Below are 14,213 nucleotides of genomic sequence, written 5' to 3'. Positions count from 1 at the left end.
CACTTGTCCACTCAATTGTGCTGCCTCTTGCTGTGCTGAACTTGTGGGTCCAGGGACTGTGTCTGGACCTGAAGGGGTCTTACTCTCCCTTTAATTTTAAGCCTCAATTTGCTTATCCTGGAGCTTTGTCCCCCACCTGTGAGCCTGTCTCGGTGTGTATCCTGGATGACATGCACCCCCTCGGCCAGGATTGAATAGACTAGGGCCTGATCAAGAAGCCATAGCAGATGAGAAGAGCTTCAAAATGCACTTTATCATGCTGGGGTTTTTTCTGCTGGCTGTCTGCGCCTTTCTTATGAGCTATGATTGGCTCCAGATCTATGGCACCTTCTGAAGCTGTCATGGTGACTGAGGGCATCATTTGAAGCATGTCACTGCTATCCCAAGGTAGGTTGTGCTGGGGCTGGGTGGAGTTATGAGGTCTGGAGACTATGCCTCTATTTCATGCATGGACTCTCCATCCGTCAATCATCACCTCATTCTTTGACTTCCTGTTTACTTCTTTCTGCTTCCCCTGAGGATCCACACATCCATCCGTCTTTCTATATCTATCTTTTCATCTACTCACAACATATTATCCATGTGTTTAAACCAAAAGTCAAGGAGTGCTATCCACCTTACAGTCACTCCTGCATTCAGAGTAGAGTTCTGCCCTTATCCTTAGGTTTTTGATGCCTTCTGTAGTTCCATTTTACAGCAGAAAAGGCTGAGGCTGAGAAAGTGAGGTTCTGTAGCTGAGTGGCAGTTTGGATTGGCGATCAGATGTGCAAATGTAGGCATCATTCTCTTTGAGTTCTCCACCTCAGGGTCCCAGAGCTGCTTAGTTTTCTGGGTGGGTAAGGTCTAATGTTGATGGGATGCATTGAATAGTGCTCTATGTTTTGGAGTCTTAATGGATTCCTAGCCCTAGGAATGATTTAATGATGGGAAAAGCATTGGTTTGAGAATCTTGTGCTCTAGTTCCAGCTCTGCCTTAAACTTTGTGTATTATCTTTTTCTTTCCAAGCCTCAGCTTTTTCATCTGCAAAATGGGACTCAAGCCCCTATTCTGCACAGCCTCAGGGTATAAAGATCAGAGAGGAGATGGGATATAGGAACATTTTGTGAACTCTAGAGTGTTGTGAGTGAAAGCCTGCCAGGGACTGACAACCCTGAGGAAAGGACATGCCAGCTCTCAAATCAAGTTTCTTCCTCTTTCATTTTTAACTTCAGACACAAAAATATTTTTTTCTTGAAGTACATGCTTAAGAAATTCCTGTTGGTCTCACTTCCATGGCACCTCATAAGATAAAACCCACTGGCTCAGAATTCCAGACAGCCACTGGCAACAGAGTAGCACCTGCTTGAGATGGGTGAGACTCCCTGACAGGAGAGGTGAGCCGCCATTTTTGCTCTTTGGATAATGCAGCCATTGCAGCCTGTGGGCTTTGAAGAGTCCTAATGATCCAAATGAGGAAGAAACCCCATAGCACAGCACAGCTGCTTTACCAACATGTGGCCAACTTCTTTAAATGGGACTCCAATTCATTCCACTCACTGGGTGACTCCTCCCAGCAGAGGCCTCCAGGCACCCCCACCCATATTCTATGTCAGAATTCTGATTTTTGTCTGGGATGGAGTGCCCAGGGAGAGGGGCCAGGCTGCCATCTTTGTCTTTTGGGTGACTCAGTCATTCCAGCCAGCAGGCTTTGGAGAGTCCAAGCTGACCAGGGTAGAGGTGGTGCCTCACCATTGGCATTGCTGTTTTGTTGAGGCATGGGTTGACTTTTTCTTTAAATGGGACCCCAATTCATTCCTCCTTACTGGGAGTGTCCTCCCAACCAGAGATTCCTATCACCCCTGTTTATGTTCTAAGTCCATCAGAGTTCTAATTTCTTTGAGAAGGAATGCCCAGGAGGGCATGGTGGGCTATCACTTTTGCTGTTTGTGCATCTCAGCCAATGAAGCCTGTGGGACTTGGAGTGCCCAAACCAATCAGGGGATGAAGGAATCCCCAACACAGTGTTTCAGAATTTTCTCCTTAGCTAAAACTGGGTTCTTGTCACATGACCAGGAAAGATTAGGCTCACCAACACACTGATGGATAAGCAGCAGAATTTATTGGGTGAAAAGGAAAAAGGAAAAACAACTCTCAGCAAACCAAGAGGGAATCTTGAACATCAGGCAACCACACAGGAACTAAAGATGCCAGGCTCCTCCCTTCTGCAAAAGGTGTAAACGTTCCGTGGCTCCACTCCACTCTTCCAGCGTGCAGGTGGGTAACTAGTCCATTGCAGGCATACTCATACAACGCCCTGGGCAGGTTCCCTCAACTGCCTCCTGCATCTATCATCTTCCACCCTAAAGAAGTACATCTAACTTCCGTTAGAATAAAGATAAGGATGAAGACCAATCTTAACTGCTTCCTGCTGACAGGGGGTACTGTTTTCAGAAAACAGCAGTCTGATCTCCCTCAGGGGCTTATCTAAGGGTTCCTGGCAAGAAAAGGTTATTGTTTGAGGCTCCAGTCTGTTTGCATGATGTTTTGGACTTTGATGGCCTGAAGCTGAAGAGACAAACCAGGTTATTAGAAAACATGTATTAAAACAAAGCAGTGGTGGGGGTAAGGACAGCTTAAAAATCCCAAAGCCTTTTACCAGTTTGCTCAGGGAGAGGGAGGCCAAAAGCCCAGCTGGCAAAACAACTTGCATGCTTTTGTCAGCATGTCAGTCTTTTGGCAAACCCTTTTGTGAGCGCAGTCCTAAGCCAACCAGTTTAAGGTTTTGAAAATTAACTTTTCCTAGTTTGGAGGATGCATCTGAAGTGAGTGTCCCATATTACAGAGACACAATTACCTGTCAGTGAAGAGGACAGAGGAGGAGAAAGGAAAAAAGGTATTTTTTTCTCAAGGGAGTCCCAGGGATTCAGAATGCAATCAAAATAGGTTCAGACTGAAGATGAATGGCTACTCATCTAGAAAGAGGGGAGCAGGCATCCCTGGTTCTCTTCTCTTCCTAGAAAATACTCAGAGTATGTGAGGGAGGAAAGGAAGAGCATCTTCATTACCTTTTCCATCCTTGTATCCCTAAGTCCTGGTGACTGCAACAGGGTGCTGCCCATGGGTGTCAATGTGGCTTTTACCCACATTAACAGTGAGGCCTAGGGGGTGGAATATCCACTCTTACCCCCATACACTCTATATGCTCTGCTCTCAGGAGTTTGGAGTTCCCTAAACCTCATTTATGCCATGGGTACAAGAGATTACCTTTATCTATGAAACTGGAAGTTTGTCTTAATCAGCAGGAATTAGTCGTGCTCACCTACACTGTGCCTTCTAATCTCCATTATCATCTGCCTCCTAATCCCACAGATCCAGTTTTCTTTCCCAGGGCGTTGACCCGAAAATTGGAATTGAGATTGGGACAAAAATGTGTCTCCGAGTGGTTGCATAGACTGTCATAAGCGAAATGCTAAGGTGAAACTGTGGAACAGAGTCCTCCTTTAACAAGGGAGAGAAAAGGATGTCTTATGACATACCCAGATAACTAGTGGCTATAGTTATGCTTGCTAAGATTTAGGTGGGCACCCTATTTATTCCTACCACCTGACAGGATTTGCATAATAATTGTCCAGAACTAGAATATCGATCCAGGTTTTTACATTACCCATCCCTTTTGTTCCTTCTGAGCTGTAGCCAGAGATTGATGGTTGGTTTATAGGAATAAGCAGGTTTAATCTAAAATGTAGGCAAAAACTTAAAGACAACCAATGAGTCTAGAATTCAATGATGATAAGTATTGAAACTGAATTTCTCTCTCTTGGGAGGCCAAGGCGGGCAGATCACGAGGTCAGGAGATCCAGACCATCCTGGCTAAAACTGTGAAGCCCCATCTATGCTAAAAATACAAAAAATTGGCTGGGTGTGGTGGTGGGCACCTGTAGTCCCAGCTACTTGGGAGGCTAGGGCAGGAGAATGGCGTGAACCTGGGAGGTGAAGTGTGCAGTGAGCCAAGATCATGCCACTGCTCTCCAGCCTGGGTGAAAGAGTGAGACTCTGTCTCAAAAAAAAAAAAAAGAATTTTTCTCTCATTTGTATTAAAAAACCATGGGCTGGGTGTGGTGGCTCACAACTGTAATCCCAGCACTTTGGGAGGCTGAGGCAGGTGAATCATGAGGTCAGGAGCTTGAGACCAGCCTGACCAACATAGTGAAACACCATCTCTATTTTAAAAAAAAAAAAAAAAGAAAAACTAGCTGGGCATGGTGATGTGTGCCTGTAATCCCAACTACTTGGGAGGCTGAGTCAGGAGAATCACTTGAAACTGGCAGGTGGAGGTTGTAGTGAGCCGAGATCGTGCCACTGCCATCCAGCCTGGGTGACAGAATGAGACTCCATCTAAAACAAAAGGTAAACAAACAAAAACTATGATAGGACAGTGTTGTTTGCAAAATAGTCTTCAGTCATATACTTGGCCTGATTATTTGCATAAAATACAGCAAGAATAATTATTTCTATATAGGCCTTTTAGATTGGCTTTGATGGAACTCTGTACCACAAAGAATCTCAGACAGGACTTTCCAAAGCTAAGCCCAACCATGGGTTTATATTCTCAAATACCTGTGACTTGGGTAAACTCCTCTCTTCTTGAGGTCCCAAGAGCATGTGGTTCCTAGGCCTGTTGGAAAGTGACATTCTTTACTCACTGCAGGTTAGGAACCTTGTATGGGGACTGTGTAACAAAGTATAAGGCCCATTTTTCCAAGAGGCTTTTATCGTCTCTACAAGTCAAGCTTAACTCCTTAAAGGGAAATGTACCCTTCCAGTCAAAGCCTTGGTGAAACAACCAGTTTCTCCAGTTGTATCCTGTTGAAAAAGAAAAATGAATTCTTATTGCACTGATGCAAACAACTATATTGTCATAAGTTAAGAATACTCACAACTAGTTTTGAAGTTCTAGAGAAGCCAGGCAGAGAGAAAAAGATAAATGTGCCCAAATTTTCTTCATAGGAGTATACCTTACTCAATTATTAACGGTTATAAATAGTTCAAAATAAGTTTCCTTGACTCTGAAAAACAAAATAAGAATTAGCAATGGTCCAAGCATAAGTAAATAATAATAATAATTTCAGTTTTCTATTAGTTCAGTTCATTTAGCTAACTCTTGTTCTGCTTGATACTTGTGAACTTTATTTCAATGTCATGATCTCCAAAGTTATTTGGAAACCTGCATTTGAGAGCACCTGTAACAGTTCTGTAGCTTCTTATAAACCATCTCTTGAAAAGGATCTAAACAAGACAACGATCGTCTTTGAATAACAAAATGTCCAGGGTAGTTATAGTCAGAAACACAATTGACAAAGAAGTTTGATAATCTCTCTGGTTTACAATAACTTAACATAAAAACCTTAATTTTGATAGCATATACTCAAGACATTAGAATATTAGAAATCCTATACAATTTTGGAACATAGATTAGTATCATTTACCAAAATATAACCTAAAGAAAACTGAACACCATTTTGGCAATCCTACGTAACTAAATATGTCAAATAATCTGGTTTATCTCTTTTGGATACTCCAGTGGTGCTCTGTAGCATTCAAAAGTCAGGCATGAGGAAAGACAATTTTGAAACTGAAGCTTGATTTTGGGAAGAAATGTTAGAGGTTTAAAACACTTGATGTTATGAAATAATTCCAGATTACCATGTTATTTATTTTGTCACAATTGTTTTAAAAAATTTACAAAAGTAAAGCCCTTTTATAACACTTCACAAATTTTTCTAAAGAGCAGATTAGTGCCTTAAGAGTACCTTGTTGTGCTATTATTTAAATGCTTAATTTACCAAAAAAACGTATAATACCCTTTGTAATTTAATGTTCATAGACAAAATTTCTTTGGCAAGATGAATTTTATAGAAACTTTTTATAACTCGTTTAAACTTTTAGCTTTGTCTTATCTAATTCAGAACAATCCTTTAACCCTAAACAAAAATGTGTATTTTGACGACTTCTGCTTTTTACCAATAATTGCTAAGTCTGTTTTTAGTTCTCAATGATTAAAGTCTTGTGAACTTCAATGTACCACAGCTTTTACCTTCCCTTCAAAAAATATCTGACCCAAGAACTCGTTTTTCTCTAGGTCAATTACAGCTTTATAAAAATAGACATTACATAGATATAGCACATATGTAACTACACAGATAGGCAAAAAAGAATCCAGTAGCTATAAGATGTTTTGTTTTCCAATCTCCTAATTAGATTATTGGCCTCTCATGCATGTATTAAGAGTGGAAAAACAAAATGGAGAAAACGGAGAAAACTGAGAATTCAGCAAAACAAGGTCCAATAAAAAAAAAAAAAATGCCTTTAAATATACCTATAACTTGGGCCAGGCACGGTGGCTCATGCCTGTAATCCCAGCACTTTGGGAGGCTGAGGCAGGTGGAACACAAGGTCAAGAGATTGAGATCATCCTGGCCAACATGGTGAAACCCTATCTCTACTAAAAATACAAAAATTAGCTGGGTGTGGTGGTGTGCATCTGTAGTACCAGCTACTCGGGAGGCTGAGGCTGGAGAATCACTTGGACCCAGGAAGCAGAAGTTGCAGTGAGCCGAGATCACACCCCTGCACTCCAGCTTGGCTACAGAGTGAGATCAGTCTCAAAAAAAATAAACAAAATATGTGTGTGTGTGTGTGTGTGTGCGCATATATATATACATATATAAGTGTGTGTGTATATATATATATGAAATTTGGATATGCACTTTTAATTAAGCTGAATGTCCTTTAAGAAAATTCTTTTAAATTCCCCATTACCTGCTTTAGCTGTGCCAAGCAGCCAATATTTCTGGCTTTCAGACTTTCCTAAAAGTAACTGTACAGGTGAAACCAACAAGCACCAATTAAGGTTATGATTTAACTGTGAGTTTCAAAGGGGTTAGCAGTTCTCACAAAATCTATTTTATTATTATTTTTCTGAGATAGAGTCTTGCTCTGTTGCCCAGGCTAGAGTGCAGCAATCTTGGCTCACTGTAACCTCTGTCTCCTGAGTTCAAGCAATTCTCCTGTCTCAGCCTCTGAGTAACTGGGATTACAGGTGCCCACCACCACGCCTAGCTAATTTTTGTATTTTTAGTAGAGATGGGGTTTCACCATCTTGGCCAGGCTGGTTTCGAACTCCTGACCTCGTGATCCAGCTACCTCTGCCTCCCAAAGTGCTGGAATTACAGACGTGAACCATCGTGCCTGGCCACAAAATCTAAAACCTTTAAAGGCAACCCAGAAAAAGGAAGGTTTAAGATAAAACTCAAGAGTTGTTCATGAAGAGAAGATAATCACCAAATGGCAAAAGTCACACAGATACCAACTCACAAGTACTCATTCCTTTACCCAGGACTGAACCCAGGCTGCAGAGGCTAAAGCAAAATATTGCCATGTGGTTACAGGTCATGCTCCCAAGGACATAAAATAAAATGGAGGCCTGCAGCAAAGATTCCTACTGACCAAACAGGAAGACATGCAAAGGGCACCAGATTGTATACAGCTTAAGACCAACTTCACAATTTTTTTTTTAATAATTAAAACTTTACAGAGAATATACACAGTGATACTTGGTGTACTGGCCTAGTAACATGTTCTTTAAAAGGGGGGGAAACCCTCTCACTTAAAAGTTAACTGCTAATGGCGTGGAGAAAATGAATAAAAAAGGTTAAGGGTAGGACAGGGAAGCTTCTTATGCAAATGGATTATTTTCTCCAGGGCTCAAACAGAGCTGGAGTCCTTGGTCAGAGGAGGGGGAGAAACTGCGGATAAGTGGCAAAGAACTCACTGCCCAAGCCATGCACTCTGGCTCCAACCCAGAGGGTGCAGGGGAGTGACCATTCACTGGTCCATCTCATGTGCACCTGCGACTGTTGGGGTGGGTTGGTGTGCTGTTTCCTCTATTCTCAGAAGTACAAGGATGAAAAGGCTTAGAAGCAAAAGGGGAAAAGATTCTGGGTTTGCATCTTGCCCTTCCTCAAGGCCCATGTCTGGGCACCACCATATTTTAGAATTTTCTCCTTAGCTCAGCTAAAACTGAGTTCTTATCATACTAAGGAAAGATTAGGCTCCCAGTCACCCTAAAGGGTGAGGAGCAGTATTTATTGGGTAAAAAGGAAAAGAAAACAAACAAACAGTCAAACAAACAAACAAAAAAAACCAACCTCTCAGCAAAGAGCAAAGTGAGAGGGATGCACAAAGCGTGAACTTTCCATTGGCTCCATCCCATTCTCCCAGTGCACTGGTGGGTCTCCAGTTTATTGTGGGCTTGTGCAGACAAGACCTGGGCAGGTTCCCTCATCTGCCTCCTGCATCTATCAACAGCACAGATGCTCTACCAAAACACAGCCAGACTTTTTCTTCCAAACCATGGCCTCCAGCCACCTCCTACAGATGCATTCAGGCAGGGAACAGGTCAGTATCCTCCTAGGATGGAGATCCCAGAGGAAGGGGCAGGCTGCTATCTTTGCTGGTTTTCAGCCTTCCCTGATGATACTTCCAGGTACTGGAAAATCCAAGGTGACTAGGGCCTGGAGTGGAGCCCCAGCAAACCACAGTCACCCTACAAAATAGTGGCCAGATTGTAAAAAAAACAAAAAAACAAAAAAACAAAACAAAACAAAACAAAAAAACCCACAACAACCCCATCCAAAGGTCAGCAAAAGATTGAAGGTAGATAGGTCCTGGATTGAATTCCCCAAAGTTGGGCTTTTTGTCCACACAGCCAGCCAGAATTCTGTCTCATGAGAGCTTGTGATTTTCACTGAACCTGGCCAAGAATTTTTCTTATGTATGTACCCCTTGGCTCCTTTCTAGAGAATTTCTCTTCTTGGCCAGGATCCCAGTTCAGAATGCTAATAAATGATTTCTGTCCCAACTTCATATAACAATTGATCAATCTGCCCAGGCTACTTTAAACAAGCAACCATGACTAGAAAACATTTTTATTTTTATTATTTGGACCTGGATTATAGTAACAAAGTAAAATATTGTTAAAGATCTGATGATATGGTCTGGCTCTGTGTCCCCACCCAAATCTCATTTTCAATTTTAATTCAAATTGTAATCCCCACATTTTCAGGGAGAGGTATCATAGGTGATTAGATCATGTGGGTAATTCCCTTATGCTGTTCTCATGATAGTGAGTTCCCACGAGATCTGATGGTTTTGTAAGAAGCTTTTCTTTCCTTTGCACAACACTGCTCTCCTGCCACCATGTAAAGTAGGATGTGTGTGGTTCCCTTTCCACCATGACTGTAAGATTCCTGAGGTCTTAGCAGCTGTGCAAAACGCTAAGTCAATGCAACCTCTTTTCTTCCAAATTAGTCTCAAGTATTTCTTCACAGCAGCATGAAAATAAACTTATCAGTAAGTTGGTACTGACGCAGTGGGGCACTGCTATAAGGATACCCAAAAATGTGGAAGTGACTTTGGAACTGAGTAACAGGCAGAGGCTGGAATTTTGGAGGACTTATAAGAAGGAAAGATGTAGCAAAGTTTGGACTTCCTGGAGACTTGTTGAATCGCTTTGACCAAAAAGCTGGTAGTGATGGACAATGAAGTCCAGGCTGAGATGGTCTCAGGTGGAGGTGAGGAACTTGTTGGGAACTGGAATAAAGGTGACCCATGCTATGCTTTAGCAAAGAGACTGGTGGCATTTTGCTCCTGTCCTAGAGATCTGTGGAAGGTTGAACTTGAGAGATAATTTATGGTATATGGCAAAAGAAATTAAGCAGCAAAACATCCAAAAGTTGACAGAGCATAAAAGTTTAGACAATTCACAGCTTAATGATGTGGTAGAAAAGACCCATTTTCTCAGAAGAAAGTGAAGCTGGCTGTAGAAGTGAGGAGCAAATGTTCATCACCAAGACAATGGGGAAAATGCCTTCAGGGCATGTTAGAGACCTTTGTGGCATCCCCTCCTATCACAGGCCTGGAGGCCTAGAAGACAAAAAAAATTTCATTGGCTGGGCCCAGGAAACCTTGCTGTGTGGTCTCAGGACTTGGTTCCCTGGATTCCAGTCACTCCAGCCAAGGCTAAAAGGGGCCAAGGTACAGCTTGAGCCATTATTTCAAAGATGTAAGCTCCAAGCCTTGGCATCTTCCTCATGGTGTTGGTCCTGTAGGCACACAGAATTGAAGTTTAGAACCCTCAGTTTAGATTTCAGAGAATGTGTGGAAATGCCTGGATGTCCAGGCAGAAGTTTGCTGCAGGGGCTAAACCCTCATGGAGAATCTCTGCTAGGGCAGTGCAGAAAAAAATGTCGAGTTGAGGCCTACACACAGAGTCCCCACTGGGGCATTGCCTACTGAAGCTGTTTGAGCAGAGGGCAAAGTCCTCCAGACCCAAGAATGGTAGATCCACCCTCAGCTTGCATTGTGGGCCTGAAAGTCACAGACACCCAACACCAGACTGTGAAGCAGCAGGGAGGGAGACTACCCTGCAAAGCCACAGAGGTGAAGCTGCCCAAGGCTGTGAAAGCTCACCTCTTGCATCAGTGTGAATTAAATGTGAGACATGGAGTTAAACAAGATCACTTTAAGGTTTAATGACTGCCCTACTGAATTTTGGACTTGGGTGGGGCCTGCGGCCCCTTTATTTTGGCCAATTTCTCCATTTGAAATGGGTATATTTACCCAATGCCTGTACCCCCATTATATCTTGGAAGTAGCTAACTTGCTTTTGATTTCACAGGCTCATAGGAAGGGACTTGCCTTGTCTCAGATGAGACTATGGACTTAGACTTTTTGGGTTAATGCTGAAATAAGACTTTGGGGATATGTTGGGAAGGCATAATTGGGTTTTGGAATGTGAGAAATATGTGATTTGGGAGTGACCAAAGGTGGAATAATAAGGTCTGGCTTTGTGTATCTACCCAAATTTGATCTTGAATTGTAATCTGAACTGTAATCCCTACATTTGGGGAGGGAACTCACGGGTGCTTATTAGATTGTGGGCGTGGTTCCCCTACGCTGTTCTGGCATGATCTTGGCTCACTGCAACCTCCGCCTCCCGGATCCAAGGGATTTTCCTGCCTCAGCCTCCTGAGTAGCTGGGATTACAGCGCCAGCCACCATACCTGGCTAATTTTTGTATTTTTAGTTGAGATGGGGTTTCACCATGTTGGCCAAGCTGGTCTCAAACTCCTGACCTTGTGACCCGCCCAACTCAGCCTCTGAAAAATGTTGGGATTACAGGCGTGAGACACCACACCCAGCCATCTCTTTCCTTTATAAGTTACCCATTCTCAGGTATTTCTTCGTAGCAGTGTAAATACAAATGAATATATCTGGGTTTAGTTTCAGCTGACAAAACAAAGTGAGGTAACTTAGGGAAAGAATAAAATACCATAAAAATAGAAAATGTTCAGGGGTTATTTGCAGTCTGATATCTCTGTTTCAGGAGGACCTGTTGGTTTGGGCCTTGCACAACAAAATGGTGATTACACAGCCCAGATGCTTTCTTAGTTCTAATTTCTAGCACTTTTAAAATTGCATTTTCCTCTTTTTTGCTTCCTTTATCCTCTCTTTTTTTTACATTATTTCCTTTGTTTTTTATGTCTCTTTCTTTTGTTCTCTTTCCATTTTATGTGGACATGAAAATATAGGCAAGGATAAAATATACATGGTGTCTTGTTCTGATTAAATGACACAATGCCAAAAAATTATAAAATAAAAACACAATTCAATAAAGCAAATTAACCTACAAATCTACCACGGAGAATTTATCTTCCCTAACTTCCAACATTCTGGGTCTTTGGGTGTGAGATTGGGCCAAAAGTAGACAAATGTCTTCAACTTGTGAAAGGAATTTTTATTGTCCTACCAACTTGACAATGATATATCTAAGAAGATAAACCAGTTGAAGGTAGGCTAACCAGTGGATACGAGTTGTGCAGGAGACCAGAAAAAGGCCAAGGAAACACTTTGAACTCTTTCTCTTGCATCTCGGCACTATCTCTGATGCCAATCCACACACTCACAAACACACCACAGACACAAATGCATGTTTCTCCGTCAGGAGATGTAATATTGTTATGCTGTCAATACTTCTGAGTATTGCACAAATTCAATGTCATCCTTATTAAAATTCCAATGTTACTTATTTGGCAGAGATATTTTATATAATTCTAAAATTCATGTGTAGTCTCAAGGGAACATGAATAGCCAACAGCTTTAGAAAAGAACAAAGAAGTACCACATCTCATGATGTCAAAACAGATTCCAAAGCTACAAAAATAAAACCAATGTGGTAATGGCATAAAGAAACAAACAAACAAACACATGACAGAACAAAGAACCCAGAAACAAGCCTGTGCAAATATTATCAAATAATCTTCTACTAGGTTACTATGACCAAATAGTGAAGAAAAGGTCAGACTCGCCAACCAATGGTGTGAGAAAACTCAACGTCTAAATGAATGAAAAAAAAAAAAAAAAGAAAGATAATGAACTTGGACCTTTCTCTTCAATGCAAACAAAACATTTTACATACACTAAACATAAAGCTTAAAAAGACATAACTCTTGAACACTTAGAAGAAAATATAGGGAAAAGCTTAGTAACATTGGTTTTGGATGGCTTTTGGAGTATCACATTAAAAGCAGAAGCAATAAGATAATTAGAAAAGGTACTATATCAAACTTTCAAAACCTTCTGCACATCCACACATCAAGGGAAACACTAAGTGGAGTACAAATGCCATTCACCATTTGACTTCTGAAACATAACCACCACCAAGGGTGAATAACTTTTTTTAAATGGACCAGTGTCTTCAAAGACATTTCCTAAAAGAAGTTATGCAAATGACCAAGAGGAATTTGAAAAGACAATCAAAATCACTTATGAGAAGAATGCAAAGTAAAAGCTTGAAGTCTCATCCATTAGCATGGCCACTATTCAACAAATAAAAAGTAATCAATGTTGTCAAGTATGTAGGATTTGGAACCTCTATGCACTGCTGGTGGAAAAGAATAATGCAGCCCTCAATAAAAGTAGGATGCAGGTTTTCCAAAATATTAAAAACGAACTGTGGCTCATGCCTGTAATTTCAACACTTTAGGAGGCTGAAGTGGCAGAATTACTTAGGCTCAGAATTTTGAGTTCAGCCTGGGCAACACAGTGAGACCCTATCTCTCGAAAAAATACAAAAATTAGCCAGGTATGCTGGCATGTGCCTGTAGTCCCAGCTACTTGGGTGACTGAGGTGGAAGGATCATTTGAGCCTGGGATGTCAAGGCTGCAGTGAGCCATTATTGCACCACTGCACTCTAGCCTGGGTTACAAAGTGAAATCCAATCTCAAAAAAAAAAAAAAAAAAAAAAAAAAAAAAAGAAAGAAAAAGAAGAGAAAGAAAAGAGAAATTATACCATCCAGGTATACTTCTGGGAATCTATGTATTCAAAGCAGGACCTGGAATAGATATTTGCATACACATTTTTAAGAGCATTTTCCAACCCTCCCCCCACAAGAAGGTGATAGCTACTTAAGTTTCTTGATAAATGATAACATATGGCATAAGTAGGCAATGGAATATGGCTGTATCTTCAAACAGCAAATTATGCACATGCTACAACAAGCATAAAACTTTAAGACATCATATTCAGTGAAATATACCACAAACATAGTGACAAAGAGTGTACAATCCCATTTATATGAGCTATCTTAAGAAGAATGATGTTTAGAAGACATTCAGAATTATAAAGTACTCCTGTACAGATGGAATAAAAAGATGTGAATGCTTGGAGCAAAGTCATCTGCTACCTGGAGAACAGAACTTCCAGGCACCAGAGGACTGCAAGCACAGATGACTACAGTGACAGCAGCAAGGGCCCTGATCAGAGTAGTGGTGGTCTGAGTACATTTGGCATGCACCAGTGTGCCAGAGTCTGGGGCCCACACTGGGGACTGGAGTTGCCCTCCATAATTCCAGAACCAGGTCCTGGTGTTTCACTTCATGTTCCACCAATGCCCCTGTGGACAGTAAATGACTTATCTCAATTAAGTGATCTAAACATTGCATTGATAAGCTATAAATAACCTCAAACACTTCAGTTAAAAACAATTTACCACATTAAAAAATTTCAAACTTCTAATCAGAACGTAGAAAGTCTATGAAATTACATGGCAAAAAGAGAACAGTGAGAAGACTGTAGCCATAATACAAAGAAGAAGGGCTGTGAGGCATACA

At 41.4% G+C, this 14,213-nt stretch overlaps 2 protein-coding genes across 5 annotated transcripts in view; one reads left to right on the top strand and one right to left on the bottom strand.

Moving 5' to 3' along the window:
* LOC119618167 (tubulin beta-8 chain-like) overlaps positions 1-14,213 on the top strand; it is an 81,424-nt gene that overhangs the window by 15,113 nt on the left and 52,098 nt on the right. The gene's annotated exons all lie outside the window — the stretch shown is intronic.
* Positions 2,078-14,213, bottom strand: part of LOC119622947 (uncharacterized) — a 48,657-nt gene continuing 36,521 nt past the window's right edge. For 2 of the 4 annotated variants that reach the window (XM_073014033.1, XM_073014031.1), the window contains one exon: positions 2,078-5,046. In XM_073014033.1, coding sequence (XP_072870134.1) covers positions 5,026-5,046 — 21 coding nt within the window. In that variant the 3' untranslated portion in view covers positions 2,078-5,025. Of the gene's footprint in view, positions 13,997-14,213 lie in introns of all 4 variants that reach the window. The other 2 variants (XM_073014032.1, XM_073014030.1) reach the window with 1 other exon arrangement.

The sequence above is a fragment of the Chlorocebus sabaeus genome, unplaced genomic scaffold (genome assembly GCF_047675955.1).
Source record: "Chlorocebus sabaeus isolate Y175 unplaced genomic scaffold, mChlSab1.0.hap1 unalloc_scaffold_159, whole genome shotgun sequence".
NCBI classification, from domain to species: domain Eukaryota; kingdom Metazoa; phylum Chordata; class Mammalia; order Primates; family Cercopithecidae; genus Chlorocebus; species Chlorocebus sabaeus.
This window is presented reverse-complemented; position numbering and strand designations above follow the sequence as displayed.